This window comes from Typopeltis vanoorti, chromosome 2, assembly GCF_054136105.1.
Source record: "Typopeltis vanoorti isolate ZY-2024b chromosome 2, IOZ_Tvanoo_1.0, whole genome shotgun sequence".
NCBI classification, from domain to species: Eukaryota; Metazoa; Arthropoda; class Arachnida; order Uropygi; family Thelyphonidae; genus Typopeltis; species Typopeltis vanoorti.
This window is the reverse complement of record NC_143550.1, coordinates 188,280,707-188,297,044: the sequence shown is the minus strand read 5'-3', so window position 1 is coordinate 188,297,044 and position 16,338 is coordinate 188,280,707. Positions and strand designations below refer to the sequence as shown.

At 36.7% G+C, this 16,338-nt stretch overlaps 1 protein-coding gene across 1 annotated transcript in view; it reads left to right on the top strand.

Moving 5' to 3' along the window:
- The window catches only part of Gpo1 (glycerophosphate oxidase 1), a 550,013-nt gene that overhangs the window by 16,138 nt on the left and 517,537 nt on the right, over positions 1-16,338 (top strand). Inside the window, exon 2 of the mRNA XM_090414113.1 lies at positions 5,351-5,462. Coding sequence (XP_090270239.1) covers positions 5,373-5,462 — 90 coding nt within the window. The 5' untranslated portion in view covers positions 5,351-5,372. The remainder of the gene's footprint in view (positions 1-5,350; positions 5,463-16,338) is intronic.

The following is a 16,338-nucleotide window of genomic DNA, read 5'->3' as shown; positions in this document are numbered from 1 at the left end:
GCACTATTTGTTGAGAAATATATTACACAGACTGCAAAGTACCTTAATCAGGAATACAATAAAACTACTTGTTTTTCTTGCATCTGCAGTATAATGGCTATTGGGGAGGTTATGTTGTTAACCGCAAGGAGCCAGTTACCATCGCCTTGACATGAATATGTTTAAAAAGTTTTCATGTGCAAGGCATATGCAACACTTTTTAATGTCTTTTTTTGTAAAATAAAATCAGGGGTGCCAGTTATATGCGAGGGCGAGTTATTTTTGAGTAAATATGGCAAACATTTCGCCTACAAGTTGACATCCTTCTGCTGTTCCCTTGCTCAGCTAACTTCGATGGTTTGTTACAATGCATAAATATTTTTCTCACTACTGTTTTTTTTTTTTTTTTTCAAGTCAACATAATGAAAATCAATTTCATGATACAATAATCAATTTTACACCGAATAACATTATAAATTTATATAGGGTGTCCCAAAATTCACGCAAGAAGTAATTTTGATAGAAAACACAGGTTTTTAATTAAAAATTGTAATTTCTTATTGATTCATAAAGTATACAGTATAGGGTTATGCATGGAATAGCATATCGGGTAAATGGCCTCCACAGCTTTGCTGGCACATATGCACCCTTTTGTCGAAATTTTCCGTGACTGTTTTGCATAAATGTGGCTGAATTTCGTTGATACAGCATTCAGTTTCCTCCTTCAAGGCGTGGGTGGTCGTGGGCTTGTTGGCATAAACCTTAGACTTCAAATATCCCAAAGAAAAAAGTCCAGCGGCGTTAAGTCACATGATCTGGGCGGCCAATTCTGATCACCAAAACGGGAAATTACGCGACCAGGAAATTACTCATGCAGTAATTGAATTGTTTCTTGGGCTGTATGGCATGTGGCACCATCTTGTTGAAACCACATGTCGTCCACATCCATATCATGCAATTTAGGCACAAAAAACTGGATTATCATGTCGCGATAGCGAGCACCATTAACTGTTATCTGTTATCGCCTTACCAGCCACATTTTCGAAGAAGAATGGACCGATGATGCCTCCAGCCCAAAATCCGCACCAAACAGTAACACATTGTGGATGCATTTGTTTCTCAACAATCACTCGTGGATTTTCTGAACCCCAAATATGACAATTTTGTCGATTAACGAAGCCATCAAGATGAAAATGTGCCTCATCACTGAAGATGATTTTGTTTGAAAAATAAGCATCCACTTGTTGTTGTTGTTCTATAATCGATTCAATGAACTCTCTTTGCTGTGTGTGGTCAGTAGGCTTCGGTTCTTGAGTCAATTGAACTTTGTAAGCATAAAGATGCAAATCTTTCATGAGAATGCGCTGTAGAGAGCTTCTCGAAATGCCCAATTCAAGATCACGGTGCCGAATTGATGTTCCTGGACTCTCAGCAACACTCACACGAACTGCTTTGATGTTTTCTGTTGAACGACTTGTAGAAAGACGGCCAGAGTGTATAAGATCACTAATTGATCCAGTTTCCTTGAATTTTTTAATTAATCTTTTCACAGTTGGTTAAATCACTATTCTGACCATATTTTGTACGAAAATTGCGAACTGTAGCTGCCAAACCTTCATTATTTTTAAAATATTGCTCAACAATGAAAATGCATTGTTCTTTTGTGTAGCGCTCCATTTTTAATAACCCTGAACTGTCACGCTGTCTTTTTTTTCTTGTTGGGAACACTTTACCGCACAAATGGTGCTAAATTTAAATCTTGCATGTATTTTGGGACACCCTGTATATAAATGAATATTATAAACAAAATAAAATATTATTTATAAAATTATAAATAATTATTTATAAAATATAAATTATTTATAAAATATTATAAATAAATATATATATATATCATAAATATATTATGTTATAAATTTCTAAATAAATAAATTAAGTTAGATTAAATTTCTATTAATTTTTCCCCTACTAAAAACTGCCCTGCACGTCAGCAACTCGATTTGTAAATTTTTGGCACCCGCACATAAAAACGTTCGCCATTACTGATGTATGCAAAGCACAGCGATTCATACATGATTGAATTATCATAATGGTAAAATTAAATTATAAAAAAGAAGAAATATCCATAATGAAGTAGCTATGCAAAATTTTTATTATATATTATTATTATTCAGACCTCCATGGAGTCAAAAGACTCATCGTGGGAGGTCCTTTCTAAGAAACACAAGTCTATCAAGACTCATCGAGGGAGGTCTCTCCTAGGAAACACAAAGTCTATCATACGACTCCTTAAATGCATTGACCGTTCTCGCTCTCACCACTCCATCAGGCAATGCATTCCATGGTTCAACCATCCTCCATGCAAAGAAACCACTCCTCACCCTCTTTCTCACAGTTTGCTTTTTGTAACTTCCAGGGATTGCCCCATGTCATGACTCCTTCCAGCTGTTCAACCAAGCAAAAGAACTCCCCAGTATCAACCCTGTAACCACCTCTCAACAGTTTAAAAGTCTCAGTCATATCTCCTCCCCTTCTATCTACCAAACTCTGCAGTCCACACTTCCTCAGCGAATCTTATAACTAACATTGTACAGTCCCGACACCATCTTTGTTATATGCCTTTGTACCCTTTCCACAGTTAATTTATCCCCTTCAAATCCTGGGGACCAGATCTGAGAACAATAGTCTAAGTGTGGTATGATCAGAGTCTTATACAACGGAATGATAACCATTTTATCTCTGCAGATTAGTGCCCTACTCATTATTGCAGCAATCCTCTGTGTTACCTTCACTACCTTTGCAATATTTCCCCTAAATTTCAGGTTTCTATAAATCATCAGATCCAGATCTCTTGTCTCTCCTACTTCCTCAAGTTTAACTCCTCCCATAGAGTATGCAGCATCCCATCAATGTGTCCCAAACCTCAAGACCTTACATTTTGCTGCATTAAACTGATACCCTCATTCATTTTCCCCTCTATCTAGGTTATTCAAATCCTCTTGCAGGGCTAGCACATCTGCACTATTACTAATAATCCTTCCCAGCTTCGCATCATCCACAAACAACTGAATATCCCCTTGCAATCCATGGACAATGTCATTGATATAAATGTTAAACAATATAGGTCCCAGTACTGAACACTGTGGAACCCCACTTGTAACCCTCTGCCTCCTTGAAACTGCTCCACCATACACAACTCTCTGATACCTGTCGGATAGCCAATCCTGAATCCAGTTGACCAATCTGACATCCAGACCCATGTGCTGCAACTTGAATATCAGCTTATCATGTGGCACCCTGTCAAATGCCTTTGCTAAGTCTAGGAAAATGGCAGTATATGCCTTTCCCTCATCTAATGCTCTTGTGACTTTATCATAAAAGGCTAGCATATTGCTAAAACAAGAGCACCCCTTCACAAATCCATTTTGACTCTCACTGATGACATTACCCTCATCTGCCCAATGCTGTATATGGTCTCTCACTACTTTCTCCAAGATCTTACTAATTACTGATGACACACAAACTGGCCTGTAATTAGACACTCATAGTCCGCTACCGCCTTTATGCAATGGCATGGCACTATCTTACCTTCCTTCCATTCCATGGGCACCTTTCCCGCAGTCAGACTTTCATTGAAAAGCCAGGTCAATGGCACTGTCAGTTCCTTATCGCATCCCCCCCTGAGTTGCAGACTGGTAGGCCGGTTCTTGAATTCTGATGACTCGGATTTTGAAGACTCAAAAGGGGGTGTCACCCCCCTCAAGTTCCCAACTGGTAGGATGGTTCTCCTTGGATTCTGATGAATCGAATTTTGAAGACTCGACACTCAGGGTAGCCTGTGAGTTTCAAATCATTTTAAATAACTTTACAAAAAGCGTGACACAAAAACGTTACGAAAAAAGGCTTATCATTTTATATTATAGAGTAGATAATAAATGTATATTACATGGATATACATATATGTGTATAATGAATGCATTACATAACTTTTTTTTTAATTTGTGCATATCATAACCTTGACATGCTGTTGCTCTTAGGTTACAAATGAAGCTTACTAGTGAAAAAAAAAAAATTACAATAAGACAGCAGCATTGGATGTGGGTAATGGATTCACAGTAGTATACTTGGACTTTGCAAAGGCTTTTGATAGATTACTGCATGATAAGTGGATAGTCAAACTAGAGCAGATGGGGTTGGATATTAGACTAGTACTTTGGATTGGACAATCACTGTCTGATAAGTATTAACAAGTTTGTAATGGGGAGCAATATCCGAGAAGAGGAAAGTCACTAGTAGTGTGGCTCGGTGTCTGTTTTAGAGCTGCTTATGTTTAACCTGTATGTTAATAATATTGGGGAAGATTTGAATGGGAATATACAGCTGTTTGTAGATGAAGCAAAGTTGGGACAAATTATAATGAGTAGAGCAGACATTGTGGCCTTATAAGAAGACTTGAATAGATAGTGAATGGGCATTGGAGTGGGGGATGCCAGTTCAATGTTGTGAAATGTAAGGTTTTAAAATTTGGAAAACAGTGATGGGATGTAGAATTTACTCTTGGTGAGAAAGTATTGTTGGAGGTGGAAGAAATAGATCTTGAGGTGATGGTGGATAAGGATCTGAAATTTAGAGACGTATTGCCAAAATTATGAAGACAACACAACGAATTCTGGGAATGATGCAGAGGACACTGACTTGTAGAAGTAAGGAGATTCTGGTTCTATTGTATAAGGGTCTGATTAGGCCATATGGACTATTGTGCACAGATTTGGTCAATTGGTTTTCAAGAGGATGAAGAGATGTTGGAGAGGGTCCAGAGGTGATTGAACCAAAATAGTTTCTGATCTCTGAATTGGTGAATATGAAGAAAGGTTGAGACGATGAAATTTGCAGAGTTTGATGGATAAGAGGAAGAGGAGTGATATGATAGACACAAGTTGGTAAGGGATTGTTATAGGATTAATGTTGAAGAGGCTTTTAATAAAATGGGAGATTGGGGGAGAAGAAGAGGTCATCCCTGGAAACTATATAAGGAGGGTGTGAGCCAGGGAGTAAGAAGCAGGTTTTTTTGTATGGAGAGTTGTGAATGATTGGAATTTATTTCCTGAGAGCATGGTGTCTCTAGAGAATTTGAATGTATTTAAGGCCTGGTATGATGAGCTGTGTGTATGACAAAAGGGACCACCTATATGAGTGTCTGACTCCAAAGGATCTCAGATAATAATAATGTTTGACTCTTGTAAGTAACTTAAAATCTTAAAGTTAATTGGAATTTTATGTATAATCTCATTGAATCCTCACAGCACTATAATAAGTTAATATTTTTATCTTTAAAAACATCCCATTTTTTAAAAAAAATTTTTTTTTATAGAGTTCTCTTAGGGTATGCAATTATGGCTACTCGGAGACTATGGAAGGTTCTTGTGGTCAGTGGAAGTGGGCTAGCAGCAGTTTATGGATTATCACATACCTTCAGGAATAAAGTAAGTGCACTTTGAAGTACATTAAACTTTTCTAAAGTTACTATTCGGCCCATGATTTAAAATATATTAATAGATGCAGCAAAATTTGAGATTATTGATACTGTTTGACAGTTCTATTACATGTGCATTTCTTATTAGACATGCCATTCATGATATGAAATGGGACAAGGAAAAAGTAACCATCCTCACACTGTTGCAGAAGATAGATATAATCCAACACATTGTATACAAAGTTGTACAATCTGCTCTACTGATCATCTTCTATCAGATGAATTAAATAAAACATAAAGTCACTCTGATGACTACTTGTTACAACAAAACTACTATTAAAAAAATTGATACATATCATCTGTAAGCCAGACTACAACCTGATGTGAAAAGAATTTCCATACCTTACATTAAAAGTACATCTGAACAAATAGAAGAGATTCTTCACAAATAAAATCTGTACTCGTTCTTCAAATCAGCTCAGAAGCTGTCTTCTCTTTTACCATCTAAAAAAGATGAAGTACTTCCTCTTCTCTTTCCAGATGTCTGTCAACTGCCCTGTTCATATTATCATTATTATTCAGGCCTCCATGGAGTCAAAAATCTCATCGTAGGAGGTCCTTCCTAAGAAACACAAAGTCTATCAAGACTCATCGAGTGGAGGTCCCCCCCCCTAAGAAACACAAAGTCCATCATACCACTCCTTAAACTCATTGACCATTCTCTCTCTCTCTCTCTCTCACCACTCTATCAGGCAATGCATTCCATGGTTCAACCACTCCTCACCCTCTTGCTCACAGTTTCCTTTCGTAACTTCCAGGGATGGCCTCTTGTCAAACAATTATCTTTGTTGCTTTGGACAGACTAGCTGTTCTACTGAGATTAGAATCCAGAAACATGAAGAGTACATTGCATTGTAGAATTTAACTAGTCTGGCCTTAATTCCAATGGATTCAAATTTGATTCTTTTTTCTTAAAACTTGTGAAACACTGTGAAATTGTGATTTAAAAAAAAAAATTTTTTTTTTAGTGATTCATTACTTTATTTTATTTTTTCTATTCATTGGTTCCTTTGAATATCATATCATATCATTATAATAAGTGCTGAATATCCCTGATTTCCCTACCTATTTTCACAGAAATACCTATCGGAAAACAGTTGCACATTGGATGTTAGACCCAGCCTGATGTCATTAATGTATAGATTGAACAATAATGGCCCAAGGACTCTACTCTTAGGTACACCACTGGTCACCTGAAATATGGCAGATTCACACCCACTGTATACCACTTTTTGATATCTGTCTGTCAACCATTCCCAGATCCAAGTCAAGAGTTTGTATTCCAATCCCATATTCTCCAGTTTTATGCAACAGTCTTTTGTGTGGTATCCTATAAAATGCTTTGGAAAAATCCAACATTATCATAGTGTATCCATTCCCTTTATCTAACTCAGCCATAATATTTTTATAAAATATGAGCAAATTGCTAATATAGCAATTTGCTCATATTTTATAAAAATAGCTTGTTTTTCTACCATTTTTTATGCGAGTTCTTACCAACTTCTCTAAAATCTTCACTACCACACCAGAGATAATGATAGGTCGATAGTTAAACACATCAGTTTTTGCACCATTAATGGACCTATCATACATTCCTTTGATTCCTGTGGTATCATTCCTGAGCTGAGACTCAAGTTATACAAATATATGAAAGGCATAGCTAAATCAGCTGAACATTCCTTTAGCAAATGGGCTGATATTCCATCTGTCCCTATAGACAAATTCTTATCCAGGTTATACAACAGCTCTTCAACCTCATTTTCATGAACCTCTAGCTCTTCATCCAATGTAGCAGTAGCATTGTGCACCATGTTCCATACACCTGGTTGATATATCTTAGTTAACTGAGCACTCATTAATTGAATAATCTCATTAATTTCGAACACTAGAGTACCATCTGCCTTCAATAAACGTATTTTGTATTCCTTTTGCTTGGGGCATAATGATGAAATTTTTTGGATTGCATATAGCTTGCATGGCCAATTTAGCTTTTCACATGTTATTCGTTACTTTTCTAGCCTGAGGTTTATATATTTCATAACTCCTCTCACTCTTATACTCATGATATTCTTTCCACATGATCTGATTCTTGTTTATCTTTTGCTTAATAATGTTGCACATCCATTTAACTCCCAACCTATTTATTCTTCGAATACTAGGGATACATTCAGATACCGCCTTTCAAACTTTTTCAAAGATTAACCCTAGCTCTTACTCCTTTATTGACTGTGAACAAACTTAATATCCATGGATGCCCCGTGTTATATAGTGAAACCTGTTGGGTATCCATAACTATAAAGGAACACATATGCAACATTAAATAACTTTTTTATTATGTAAATATTTCATCTTATGTATCATAAGACATCATAAGTACCATAAACGTTTTCGAGCAGCAATAGAAATTGAATTAAAAAACAGTAGTGCGCATGCTTAGATTGAAATCCCTCTATATATAGTTCCGTGTTCACAGCTAAAAACTAATGAACTGAAATTAACACTAATTACATTTAAATTTATTTAATACATTTGAGGATAACAATTTCCCAAACTTTTGGATTAGTGAGACAGTTGTTTCGATTATGATTATGTCGGTGAAGTAAGGCTTCAGCACTTTCTTTATATAAGCATTCATGTTTATACAAAGATCTATATGGCAGCTTAGCATTATTCCATTGGATCCAGTGGTTAGCATTTTCAATTCCTTGTTATGCAAGGCTAAATTAATGAGGTTTGATGAGACAGATGTGGCCTTGATGTTCAGAGATCCATTTATTTTTAGAACTTCCTGTTTCTCCATAGTAATCAAATTACAGGAACATGATACTTTGTATGTACAAGTGTGTTCTCTGAATGATATAATCACGTAATCACAAGAAAGATATTTATTTAACCAAATATTTCGGTCTGGAAATAGCAGACCATCGTCGGTGGTATTACATCTGCTATTTCCAGACCGAAATATTTGGTTAAATAAATATCTTTCTTGTGATTACGTGATTATATCATTCAGTCTTATGTCGCAAGTATCCTTAAAACAACAAAGTGTGTTCTCTGCCAGGTTGGCAAGAAAAAGACCCAAAGGAAGACCAAGATGTAGGTAGATTTTTCGTGCAGAGTTGTGAATGATTGGAATGCCTTGCCTGAGAGTGTGGTGTCACCCAGCTCTCAGATCCATTATTTAAAATTGATTTTAACAGTGTCTTGTATACAGTTAATTTCTCTCTTATTGCATATAAGTTTATTCAGTTAATTTCCTACCATACCAGACTTCCTGATCTGTTTTCTATTTCCACATTTATATTTTAAAGATACTAAAAATTGTATATTTAGTATTAATCCTTTTTCCAAGGAAGCAAAACAATGTTTTGCTTCCTTGGAAAAAGGATTAATTAAATTAAATTAAAAAATACACTTCCTTGTGTATTGAGGCTGATGACTTTGTACCACATGCTTTAGTATGTATCACAAAATGCAAAGCACACTCTCTTACAGGCATGTATAATGCTATCCATAATGGAAAGGGCCTCTACCCAAACCTGCAATACGAAATCACTAGCCTCTATATACAAGTAGCCCAGATGTAAATATATTTCATGCACAAAACACTGTTTTGCTTCCTTGAGAACAGGATTAAAACAAAATACATAATTTCTTGGTATCTTCAACTTATAATAAACCCAAGGTAAAAAACTTTCTACATTTCCATATTTAATTTACTTATGTTCACTCAAAATTGTAGATAGCTAAAATATCAACTGCATTGTTGATATTTTCAATGTTTCCTCATATTTTCATTGTCTTTTTATTGCTTCTTTTATTGCTGACCTTCATACCAAATCGGTTTCAATAGTTATTCAGTTTAGTCAGGGAATTTGCAGACTTGTACCGGATTTATTTAAAATAAAACATTTTCTGCATAAATTAAAGAACTGAGATTAACATCTACAATTTTGATATCAGGTATGATACTGCGTTCCTTCATAATGTGATCAATAATATGATCAGATGACGAATAACAAGTATTAATGTACATCATTGTCTGATACCAGATTTAACATCAAACCATCTTCCTGTAATTCAGTTCTAACTACTGACTAACAAATTAAATAAAGACTAAATATATCTTGATATATTTAGTCCACTGACATAATATAACTGTAACGTTTTCAATAGCTTTTCTCTTGAGACCTTGGCATATGCCTTTTTCATATCTACAAAACTGAAATGCAGATCTTTGTTATATTCCCACAATTTCTCAACTATTTGTTGTAAAGTGAAAATCTGTTCCTGACAGCCTCTATTTGGCCTGAATTCAGCTTGTTCTTCGCCAAACTTCACTTCCACAAACCTTCTCAACCGTTTCTCATGTATACTAACATAAATCTTACCAAGAACACTTTTAAATGTATAACATTTAAAAGAAATTAAAAGAAATGAATACTAGAGAAAGGAATTCCTAAAATGCCAAGAAAACTCCAGAAAACAATGCATGTTTGTTCTCAACTGTTTCTGAAGTATACTTGCATAAATCTTACCAAGCTCATGGTGCACCCTGTTGGGTATCTACCTGGATACTGAATGAACGAGGATGGGCTGCCAATTTGGGATTTAGCCGAACAAATTGTATTCTTATTAGATTAAAACAAAATACAAAATGATGGTACAACATGAAAAAATTTCATGCTGGTTGGGGCGTCGCCTGGTTAAACAACGTCCACGTTGTTTTCACCAGGGAACCAGAGCAAACAGCAAAAAGTCAGCTACTGGAACAAATCTGAAAGCACACCCCAACTCAACATCACCAGAGTTAAAGATCATTACTATCATCATAAGAAGCCTGAATTGCAAAGAAATGGAGCTAGCTGAGGAATTAGATAAGTACCAGATCGACATAATAGGAGTACTGAAAAAAAAAAATTTGAAAACCGGAGAGATCTTTCTGAGCAATAAATACAAAATGTTATATTCAGGCAATGACAATCAAGAAAAAGGAGTAGCCATACTATTCAACACTAAATATGAGGCTAATATTCTTGAATGGCAGGCAGTCTCAAGTAGAGTGCTGTGGACAAATATCAGAATGGGGAACTGGACAATGAGACTTATTTGTGCCTATGGTCCCACAGAAGTGGAGGAATTTTTTGATGCTTTAGAGAAAGTGACTGATACAACGAAAAAGGAAAAGTTGGTCCTTGTTGGGAATCTAAATAGCAGAGTAGGAAATGATTGTCAGACATAAAAAATATTTTGGGAAAATTTGAAGAAAAGAGGAAAGCTAATAATAATGACAAATGCCTGTTGGATTTCTGCTCAGGACATGGACTGATTATTACTAGCACCATGTTCCAACATAAAAATGTGCACAAATTCACATGGAGAGAAGAGGGAAGGAATAAGAAAAGTCTCATTGACTATGTTATTGTTGATGGTGATGTTTTCTCCCTAGTGCAGGACACCAGAGTATACAGATGATTTGAAATTCGAAGCGATCGCTATTTAGTCTTGAGCAGGATAAAATTGAATTTCATATTGAAAAGAATAACATGCAAGAAAGTTTTAAAGCAAATAAAAGTTGAGCAGCTCTCAGATGTAAACTGTAGACTAAGATACACGAAGATTATTGAAGAAAAAATGAAAGAGTTTGAGAACAGCAACCAAACCTTGGAGATTCAGTGGCAAGCCTTGAAGAAAACACTGATTGATTCAGCCAGAGAGGAATGTGGTGAGGTTGTCTGCAAGAATAGAAAAATCAGAACTCCATGGTGTACACAGGACGTTAAAGAGGCAGTGAAGGAAAAGAAGAAAGCATATCAAAAGTTCCTGGCAAATAAGTCAGCTTGTGCTCTTAGAGAATACAGAGACAAATGTAAGAAAGCTAAACACTGTGTAAAACTAGCTAAACAAAAGTCAAGGGAAGACTTTGGCAAGAACATAGAAAAGAAATATCAAGAAGGTGGTAATATATTCTGGAGGTTGTTGAAGAAGCTTAGAAATGGAGAAAAGAGTTCTGTAAAAGAATTAGAGATGATAAGGTGACATGAAAACCAGAGAAAACGATATCCTTGAAGTTTGGAGTAATTACTTCGAAAAATTGCTTAAATGAAACAAGCAGTGATAGCACAGTGGCAAAAAAACACTCAACAGGCATACAGTCAGGAATATATATATCCATACTTGAAGTAGAAAAAGCCATCAAAGGCTTGAAATGTGGAAAGGCAGCAGGAGTAGATGATATTCGATCAGAAAAGCTGAAGTATGATGGTATAAAAGTCTTAGAGTGGTTGCACTGCATAGTTCAGAAAGCCTGGACAGAGGGATGAATTCCTGTTGATTGGAGTAGAGCTCTCATAGTACCCATATATAAAAAGGGAAATAAAACTGAATGTGAGAATTACAGAGGTATTTCTCTACTAAGTGTTCCTGGCAGGATTTATGCAAGTATACTTGAGGAACGGTTGAGAAGAATTGTGGAAGAAAAGCTTGTTGAAGAACAAGCTGGATTCAGGCCAGATAGAGGCTGTCAATCAGATCGTCACTTTATGACAAATAGTCGAAAAAGCATGGGAATATTATTATTATTATTATTATTATTTCGGGTGACTCCAGGAGTCCTTAGACTCATCGAGGGAGGCCCTAAACATCATGTCCACCCAACTATGCGATTACATTCTCACAGTATCTATCATACCTTGTCTTGAACTCGTTCACCGTCATAGCACCCACAACAGACTCTGGCAGCTTATTCCACTCATTTACCACTCTAAAAGTAAAGAACCCAGCTCTAACACCCCTGCTAACCACACTCTTGCCCAGCTTCCATAGGTGTCCCCTAGTTCTCCCACCGCCAGTCCTGATCTCAAAAATATCCTCTGAATTAATCCTATAGAATCCCTTTAGCAATTTGAATGTCTCAATCATATCTTCCCTCCTCCGCCTATCAACTAGTTTCTGCAACCCACAAATCTTCAACCTGTTCTCATATGGTTCATTCCATAGACCTGTTATCATCTTAGTCACTCGCCTCTGGATCCTCTCCACCTCCTCCCCATCAAGAAGGAACCGAGCAATATAACAATATAACAAAGATGTATATTTAAGTTTTGTTCATCTGGAAAAGGCATATGACAAGGTGCCAAGAGAGAAGCTATTCGATACGCTACAGTTATATGGCGTCAATGGGGCATTATATCAAGCAATACTTAGTCTTTATTTGAGTTGTAATTCAGCAGTTAGAATTAAAGGAAGTGCAGAAGATGGTTTAATGTTAAATCTGGTGTGAGACAAGGATGTACATTATCTCCTCTGTTTTTCATTATCTATATGGATCACGTTATGAAGGAAAGTGGTATTAAACATGATATCAAAATTGGAGATGTTAATGTCAGCTGTTTGCTTTATGTGGATGATGTTATACTTCTAAATAAATCTGCTCCAAGTCTGCAAGATTCTCTGACTAAATTGAATAACTGTTGTAATAGATATGGTATGAAGGTCTGTGGATCTGGATGTCAGATTAGTCAACTGGATTCAGGATTGGCTGGAGGCAGAGGGTTATAAGTGGGGTCCCACAGGGCTCAGTACTTGGACCTATATTGTTTATCCTTTATATCAATGACATTGCAAGGGGATATTCAGTTGTTTGCGGATGATGCGAAGCTGGGAATGATTATTAGTAATGGTGCTGATGTGGTAGCCCTGCAAGAGGATTTGAATAAGCTAGATAGATGGGCAAATGAATGGAGGTGTCAGTTTAATGCAGCAAAATGTATGGTCTTGAGGTTTGGGAAACATTGATGGGATGCTGCATACTCTATGGGAGGAGTTATACTGGAGGAAGTAGGGGAGATAAAAGATCTGGGGTTGATGATCAATAGAAACCTGAAATTTAGGGGACATATTGCAAAGGTGAAGGTAACACAGAGGATTGCTGCAATTATGAGAAGGATGAGATAAAAGATAAAGGGGTTATAAAAGCAGAGATAAAAGGGTTATCATTCTGTTGTATGTCTCTGATCAGACCACACTTAGATTATTATTCTCAGATTTGGTCCTCAGGATTTGAAGCGGATAAATTGACTGTGGAAAGGGTACAAAGCCGGATGACAAAGTTGGTTTCAGGATTGTACAATTTTGGTTATGAGGATCGGCTGATGGAATGTGGACTGCAGAGTTTGGTAGATAGAAGGAGAGGAGATATGATTGAGACTTTTAAACTGTTGAGAAATGGTTACAGGGTTGACACTGGGGAGTTCTTTCCCTTGGTTGAACAGTGGGAAGGAGTGATGACAAGAAGCCATCCCTGGAAGTTACGAAAGGAAACTGTGAGCAAGAGAGTGAGGAGTAGTTTCTTTGCATGGAGGGTGGTTGAACTGTTGAATGCATTGCCTGATGGAGTGGTGAGAGCGAGAATGGTCTATGAGTTTATGGTATGATAGACTTTGTGTTTCTTAGGAGGGGGGGGACCTCCCCTCGATGAGTCTTGAGAGACTTTATGTTCTTAGGAAGAACCTCCCACGATGAGTCTTTTGACTCCATGGAGGCCTGAATAATAATAATAATAATAATAAAAAGTTCAAGACAATGAAAATTGGCAGAATCATTGTAAATGTGAACTGCATTGTGAACGGAGAACCTGTGGAACAAGTAAAACATTTCAGCTACTTAAACACGATTTTTTAGTAAAGATGGTAAATTAAATATGGAAATAGACAACAGAATTAACAAAGCTGGTATGGTAGGAAGTCAATTGAATAAATTCCTATGGAATAAGAGAGAAATTAGTCAGAACACTAAATTAGCTGTATACAAGACAGTGTTCAAACCAGTTTTAACTTATGGATCTTAGAGCTGGATCAGAAGTAAACCACTTGACCAAAGACTGGAGACAGCAGATATGAGAGTCCTGAGAAAGATTAGAGGCATGAACAGATGGCATCAATGGCTATATCATATTAAAAACGAGGATATTAGGAAAGAACTTGACATTGTTAGCATCCAGGAATGCGTTAGCAGAGCTAATCTCAAATGGTATGGTCATTTAAATAGAATGGGCGAGGAAAGATTAGTAAAACAAGTGTTCTCTGCTAGGTTGGCAGGAAAACGACCCTGAGGAAGACTGAGACATAGGTGGATTGATACGGTAAAAATATAAGATCTGATAATGTTGGAGTCTTGACAAGTAACAGACTGATTTGGAGGAAAATTAGATAGGAAGTTAGTAATGATGTAAATTTTTCATGTAGTACTATCATATCCTGTACACCCCTTGATGGTATACAGGAAATTGATGATGATGATAATGATGATCTTACGAGGAACACTCAAGGCTTCTTCTGGGCTTCCCACTGAATCTCCAAGGTTTGGTTCCTGTTCCGAAACTCTTTTATTTTTTCTTGAATAATGTTTGCGTATTTTTGTCTACAGTTCACGTCTGTAATCTGCTCAACTTTTATTCACTTTGAAACTTTCTTACATGTTCTTCTTTTTAGTATGAAATTCAATTTTATCCTGCTTGAGTAAATGGTGATCACTTCCACTTTCAAATACTCTGTGTGCTCTAGTATCCTGCACCAGTGAGAAAACATACTATCAGCAATAACATATTCGATGAGACTTTTTTTTATTCCTTGCATCTTCTCTCCATGTGAATTTGTGCACATTTTTATGTTGGCACATTGTGTTATTAATGACTGGTTCATTTCCTGAGTAGAAATCCAACAGGTATTTGCATTATTATTAGCTTTGCTCTTTTCTCCAAATCCTCTCACCATCCAACTAATGCTGGGGTCCCACAAGGTTCAGTTCTCTCACCTTCTATATATCAATGACCTACTTCAGTTGACCTCTAACCCAATACACAGTTTTGCAGATGACAGCACTTTACACTCCTCCCTCTCATTTGACAAACCCTACTCTACACAACTCACTTTGACCCACAGAATATCAACCACCACTGCCCTTAATTCTGAACTCCAAGCCATCCTCCAATGGGGCTCAGATAACCTCATCAACTTCAATGCTAGTAAAACCCAGTTCTTTCTTATCTCTCACAAAAAAAAAAAAAGGAACCATTTTCCCTCAACATTGCTTTTGATAACACTCAAATTCCCAGACAAGATGAGATTTCTCTTCTCGGAATTACCCTGACATCAAGACTCTCCTGGCATAAACACATCACAACTATTGCATCCTCAGCTTCCAGAAAACTAGGTTTTCTCTTTTGCTCAAGATGCTACTTCACCTCTGAACAGCTGTTAACATTATGCAAGTCTCAAATCCGATCAGCTATCGAATACTGCTCTCACATTCAGAGTGGGGCTCCTAAAAGCTCCCTCAAAATGTTTGACTCAATACAGAGGAGAGCAATTAGACTGATAAATGACCCATCTCTCACCAACTCGCTCCCCTCACTTTCACATAGACTCTTGGTATCTGCAACTTGTATATTCTTTAATTATTCTATAATTTTTAAATGAACATGGGAAATGTTCATCTGAAACAGCATCAATAATTCCCCCACTCTGTACTAAGCCCATTGAAACACGTACAGCTGCCGTCCAACATCATTTCACAGTACACCTTGAAACTCACAGAACAAGTTTCTTTTCCTCCTCTTTCATCCCTGGTACTGTGGAATAGTCTTCCCCCTGACATATTTCCCAAGGAATACAACATACAGGCTTTCAAATCAAATGTAAACAAGTTTCTCTTTTTCCAACCCACTACTCATATATGGTACTAACATACTATAGGTTGACCAGCTAACCTCTCGTATATGGGCCCAACATAAAAAATAAAATAATTTCCTACTCTGCTATTTAGAT